At 58.9% G+C, this 6,418-nt stretch overlaps 1 protein-coding gene across 1 annotated transcript; it reads left to right on the top strand.

Annotated features, from left to right (window-relative positions):
• Window positions 1-1,787: 1,787 nt before the first annotated feature.
• On the top strand, window positions 1,788-4,284 carry LOC102032638 (cytochrome b561). Its single transcript, XM_031064373.1, has 6 exons — window positions 1,788-1,982; window positions 2,639-2,846; window positions 3,025-3,123; window positions 3,250-3,353; window positions 3,432-3,589; window positions 3,751-4,284. The coding sequence occupies exons 2-6, from the start codon at window positions 2,645-2,647 to the stop codon at window positions 3,947-3,949; spliced, it is 762 nt and encodes a 253-aa protein (XP_030920233.1). The 5' UTR covers window positions 1,788-1,982; window positions 2,639-2,644; the 3' UTR covers window positions 3,950-4,284.
• The last annotated feature ends 2,134 nt before the right edge of the window (window positions 4,285-6,418 follow it).

Below are 6,418 nucleotides of genomic sequence, written 5' to 3' on the forward strand. Positions count from 1 at the left end.
AGGCGCAGGGACACGGACACACAGACACAGGGACACGGACGCACATACACAACGAGGGGGTGGTCCGGGGGTGCTGCTCGCCCCGACGCGCAGCGCTGAAGCCCCGGGGGTCCTGCTCGCACTCGGCCAGGAAATGCTGAGATGGGGACACCCCTCCTCTCCGCCCAGTTCCCTTATTTCCCCTCATATCGGGTCTCCAGGCTCTTTCTCCCTCAGGGATTTTCCGCAGGCAGGGCAGGATGTGCCCGGTGTGCTGGGAGGGCTGGCGGTGGGGCAGACGGAGGTCGGGGGGTGATGTCTGCCATTCCCCTCTGCCATTCCCCTCTGCCATTCCCCTCTGCCATTCCCCGATCCACCAGCCCAGCCAAGAGGCTCTGGTTCCCAGGATGTCACTCCAGGGCTGCTGGTGGCTGCAGGGATGAGCCAGGAAGGCCCAAACACAAATTAAATGGTGACAAAGGCCGTGTGCAGGGGACAGTCCTTGGCCTTGTGCAGGGGCCTTGGGCTGGGCCGGTAGGGCCTTGGTGCTCCCGGCCTGTTTGGGGCTGGGGTGCCACAGGGTGCAGGTGGGGGCTCCGTGGGTGTCTGGAACAGTGCGGGGGTGTGGGGGTGTCACACACAGTGTTAGTGAGCCACCTCCTTGGGAACTGTCCCCCGAATACACAGACCCTGCTCGGAGGTGACCCCCCTGTTGTCACTTTTGCAGCCCCCCCGCCTCTGCTCCTCACACCCTCCCCCTGCAGCCACGCTGGGGTGCAGCCCCCCCTCGCTTTGTCATCGCTGCGTTGCCGTGCCAACGCCGTGGCCCTGTCCCTGCTCAGACATTGTCACCGCAGGGCCCGGCACAGGCAGCACCAGGCGGCACCCACAGGTAGGGTGGGGAACACGGGGGAGCCGTGTGGGGATCTGCCTTCAGCCCGTGTGGGGATCTGCCTTCAGCCCCTCCAATATGTCACTCAGACCCTCCTCAGCTATGAACCGGAGAGAATCCCCTCCCCTGCATGAGCATGTAGCCCCCATCGAGAGCAGAGACAGTCCCTGAGCCCCCCCCTGGCATTTTGGAGAGGCCACCGTGAGGGGGAGCCGGGCTGAAGGTCCATCCTCCCTCCAGGGCAGGTGGGTTAACCAGATTAAGCAGAGAAAACACCCTGCCAAATGTAAGGAGCACTGGATTTGCCCTGGGAAGGGGGAACTGTGGATGTGCTTGGGGGTGCAGGGGAGACAGAGGTTGGGAGGGGAACGGGCAGGTCCTGGAAGGGTCCAGTCACCTCCAGTTTTCCCAGCACTCGGTGGCTAATGGGCAACTCAGAATATCCCATTCCCACAGGCATCCCCTGTGTCCTGCTGCCAGGCCCTGTGGCTGGGAGTGTTCATTGCCTGTCCCTCCACCCTCAGTGCTGTTGGGGACTGTGTTTGCCCTGTGTGACTGCCAGCAGGGCCAGATGTTTGCATCTGGTGGCAGGGCAGGACAGGGCTCCATGGGTCCCCATTTGCAATCCCCAGATGTGCCAGCAGCCCCTCGGTGTGATGAGAGTTTGGGGGAGGCTGTTGTGATATGGGGGGAGCTGGTGCCTCTCACTGTCCCTCCCCAGCCTGGTCCCCCTGCCCATCCCACAGAGCACCCCATGGCCCCAGGCAGTGAGGCTGGACACAGGCGGCCTTTGCAGTGCAACTTAATGGGATAAACCAATTCCCCTAACCCACTTATCTGGCTGATCCAATAAAGGTGGCTGGGAATAAAGTGTGTGCGTGGTCTTAATGCATTCCCCCTCTCCCCACTCCCCCAGTCCTGGCAGCATCGTGGGTCTGTCTGCCACAGCTGGCAGAGGGCTCCTCCCCAGAGACAGTGCAGAGGGGCCAGGACAGAGGGGGGACATTGGACCTGCTGGCTCTAGGTGCCAGGGAAGAGGAGGAGCGGCTGTGACAGTGGTAGAGGTGGCTCTGATCCATTGAGGGATAACCCAGCACAAAGCACAGAGCAGGTGAGTTGTGGGGGCTGTGGGAAGGGTCTCTGGTGTAGCTGTGGTTGGGTGACACCATGTGTGTGTCCCCCCCACCAGCACAGATGTTCACTCAGCCCCATGTCCCCAGGGGCCATTGCTTTTACCATGGAGGGGGTCCCTTGCTTACCCCTGCACTTCCTCCCTCTCGGGGTTTGGGGATTGTTGTGGGGGTCTGGGAGTGGGTGAAGGTGGGACCTGGGATGGACATGGAGTGGGAGGGATGGGGATGGAGGGATGGGGATGAGAAGGATGGAGGCAGGGACAGGCACAGAACTACAAGGATGGAGGGGTAAGGATGGAGGGGCGGTTGTTGCAGGAGGGCTGGGGCAGGAGGAATGAGGCAGGCAGGGCTTAGGCAGGGGTAGGAGGGTTGGGAAGAAGGACAGGAGCAGGCAGGAGGTGCAGGAGGATTGGACAGGAGTCCAGGAGCGCGGGGATGGGTGTGCCGTGGCGGCCGGGAGCCACCTCCAGGTGTGGGTGACGCAGCGGGACCAGGAAGCTCCGGCTCCGTGGCAGGTGAGGGTGGAGCAGAGGTGACGGACGCTGCTCGGAGCCGGACCTTAGCCCAGGTTCGGCCAGCCGGGACCTGCCTGGGGCCACTGTGGCTTCCTGCCCCCTCCTCTCTGTCCCCGCAGGCTGCCATGGATGGGGCCCCGCCGCCCCCCAGCCCCAGCGGGCTCTCGGCGTACGTGGCCGTGTCGCAGCTGCTGGGCCTGACACTCCTGGGCACCACAGGTGCCTGGCTGGGCCGCTACAGGGGCGGCATGGCCTGGCACAGCCCCCTGCAGTTCAACGCCCACCCGCTCTGCATGGTGCTGGGCATGGTGTTCCTCCAAGGTGACGGTGAGCAGAAAGGGGGAACGCGTGCCCTGTCCCAGCTGCAGCCTCCAAAGCCTGCAGCTGTGGTCAGGCAGGGAATGAAGGGGACAAAGCGGTGACAAAAGACACAGGGAAGGTGCAGCAGCATCCCTGGGCAGTGCTGGGTGAGCCCTGTGGATGCTCAGGCACCCTCTCTGTGCAGCTCTCCTGGTGTACCGGGTGTTCAGGCATGAAGCCAAGCGCTCCACCAAGGCACTGCACGCGTTGCTCCACGGCCTGGCCCTGGTCATCGCCCTGGTGGGTGAGTGGTGGACTGGGCTGGGATGGAAGGGGTGGACTGGGCAGGATCAGCCCTGCTGGTGGTGCTGGGCTGGGATGGGTGGACTGGGCAGGATCAGCCCTGCTGGTGATGGGCTCTTCTCCGCAGGCATCATCGCTGTCTTCGAGTCCCACCGGGCTAAGGGCATCCCTGACATGTACAGCCTGCACTCCTGGTGTGGGATGGCCACCTTTGTGCTCTACCTCCTGCAGGTAAGGGGTGGGAAGTCCCTGGCCCCCGTGGCAGGGAAGGGGCTCTGCAGCACCTGTGACATCCCCATGTCCCCACAGTGGTTCCTGGGCTGTGGTTTCTTTCTCTTCCCCGGTGCCTCCTTCTCTCTGAGAGGGTGGTACAAGCCCCAGCACATCTTCTTTGGCATCACCCTCTTCATCCTCTCCATCACCTCCTGCTTGCTGGGCATTACTGAGATGCTCCTATTCAACATCAGGTGGGTCACCTTTCCCATGGTGTGTGTCTGAAGGATGAGGATGGGTGATAAGACCCATAGAGTCTGCTACAGATGGGGATGAGGATGAGGAGGGCGTCCCAGCAGGATAGGGATAGGTCACCCATCCCTTAAGGCTTGAGCATCCTTCTCTATCCCTGCAGTGATTCCTACAGCCACTTTGTGCCTGAGGGCATCCTGGCCAACACCCTGGGGGTGCTGCTGGTGGCCTTTGGGCTGGTGGTGGGCTACGTGCTGACACGGGAGGAGTGGAAGCGCCCACCACTGGCAGAGGAGCTGGCCCTGTCCATGGACTTCAAGACCCTGACAGAGGGAGAGAGTCCTGGTGGTGGCAGCCAGTGACATCTGCAGCTCCTGGTCTCCAGCATGGGCTCCTTGTGATGTCTGAAATGTTCCTGTGCACCCTGTCCCTGGTGGTTTGCATCTCTGCCCAGCCCAGGGTGACGAGGACAGCTGGGGAAGGACGTGGTTGGTGCAATGCTGCCTGCTGGACTCAGCTTGGCTTGGCCTTAATCATCCTAAGCTCTGCCCTGCCCAGGCCCTGGTGACCCCGAACCCATCCCTGGCCTGTGGGAATGGCAGTGCTGTGGGCAGGGCAGGGGCTGGCAGGGGCACAGGAGAGGGGTCTCCGGGCTCTTCCTCCTCCCTGCTCTGGGGACGGAGTGGGAGCAGAGATTTCTGCACTGTGACCAAAGCCTACAGGCTGTTCCCAGTGCTGATGGGCAGAGGGGATGTTTGCCACCACTGGGATGTCCCACTCACTGGCAGCCCCTCTCCCTCAGCATGGGGGGGACGCTCCCCTAAAGGGCTCCCTGGGGGTTCGGGGTGACCCTGTGCCTGTGCATGTTCAGCAGCTTCGTGTCTGAAGTGTTTTCTCCCCACGCATGATGCGTTTGCTCAGTGAAATGCTCCTGACCTAATAAATGTTTGCAGCTAACCCTGTCCTCCTCCTGACTCTGCCCCCTCAGATCAGAGTTTTGGGGTATCCTCGAGTTCCCACAGGCTGAGGGCAACTGGGAGAGGAGCTGCCTGAGGGGCTGGGAGGGTGGGTGGGTGTGAGGGGTGGGATTGTCAGTGGTAGCTGTGTGAGGGACCCCATGGGCCCATCTCCAGGGTCTGGCCATGCACTGGGTGTTATAATCATTATCCACTCTATTATTATATACCTTTTGCTGGCGGCAGCAGTAGCGCTGCCTCTGTCGCCTCCTGCTCCTGGTGGTTCCCAGGTCTCTGTCCCCACCCCCATGCAGTGACTGTGAGACCCAACCCACCATCATTTCCACACCAAAAAGCATCAGAACACTCCTTCACTGACCCAAGTGTGGGAAAAACAGCAGCCCAGACACCATTTCCAAGTGTTAACCATTTATAAATAGGTACATTTTTTCATACATACAGTTTTCATTGTACAGATTACAATCTGTATACATTGAGGGGGGGGAATGCATTCTTTTGAACTTTTCACATCTATCTCACAGCTCACATGTACAGACAAGAAAACTCTGCTCAAGCAAATACAGCAAAGGAAAAAATATGTTTTCTTCTTTCCTTAGAGATGAGAGGCGAAGGCCTCTGCTGTTGGCAGGGGCTGCTCTTCCCACTGCACAATATCACAACTGTGTGGTGTTCAATATATCAGAGAGAACAGAACATGCATTGGATAATATACTGTACAGAGAGAAAGTCCTTTACATCTGAATTATAGAAAAGCTAAAGGAAAATTTAAGTGTCTTAAAGATCTTCCCAGCAAGTGTCTCAGAGGATGGCAACCAGGCAGTTGTACAAAGCACAAGGCAGGTGTAGTGGACGTGTTTGTACCCAACTCAGATCCTCTCGGATGTGAAGACAGAAAGGAGATGGAACGCTGAATGCAACACTATGGCAAAGAAAAGGCTGGACAGGGATGAGCCCGGCAGTACTGGCAGAGTCCACACGAGTCTCTGGCTTATCAGTGTAGCAGCACAATGGACTTTATGTAGCACACAGAGCTGCTCTCAGTGGCTGGCTGAGCAGTGCACAGCGAGGCAGACCTGTGGGGACCCAGCTCTATGGGCACGAGGCTTTCCCACCCATCCATTCCCACCCTGACTTGCCTCCCCACCGCCGTCCCTGGACAGCATCACCCTAAGGGACAAAGTCTTTTAGCAAAGCAGCCCTCTGTTTTCACAACCACAGGATGTGATCCCATCAGATGGGACCCGGCTGCTGACTCCCCAGTACCATGACAGCTAGAAAAGGAGCAGGAGGAAGGACACAGCTGGTGGGTTGGGTGTCTGTTGGCTTTCCCCGTGATGGCCGCGCTCGCTGTGACCTCTTGGGTCGGTCTGTACCAGTTTGGTGAGATCCAGCTGTAGAGTCAAGAGTTGGACACGAATGCATCTTGCTAAAGAATTGAGCCCTTAGTGGTTTATATTAGAAAAAAGAGTTTGATTGAATGAAAATCCAGCAATTATTCACATAAAGCTGAAAAAAACGCAGATTTACTTTCAACCATTGTGCTTTGTGTCCAACACACCCTCCACCAGCCTGCGAAGTGCAGCCGGCATGGGGTGAAGGCTTTGATTTGCAGAGGTCCCAGCAGGTACAGTAGCTCGTTCCCTAAGCCCTTGTGTAAAGGCTGATAAACCAGTAGAAGAGTTACCTTGAATTCCCAAGAGTACAGCAAAGTACAACCACCAAGGAGCTCACGGCAGCGCACTATGGACCCCCGCGGGCGAGGAAGGCGGAGGACGAGCAGGCACGCTGGCTTGCTTGGTTCTCTAGATAAGGCAGAGCTGGCACTTCGGTTTTAGCTAGACTTCTCCTGGGTAA

This window comes from Geospiza fortis, unplaced genomic scaffold, assembly GCF_000277835.1.
Source record: "Geospiza fortis unplaced genomic scaffold, GeoFor_1.0 scaffold344, whole genome shotgun sequence".
Lineage (NCBI taxonomy): Eukaryota > Metazoa > Chordata > Aves > Passeriformes > Thraupidae > Geospiza > Geospiza fortis.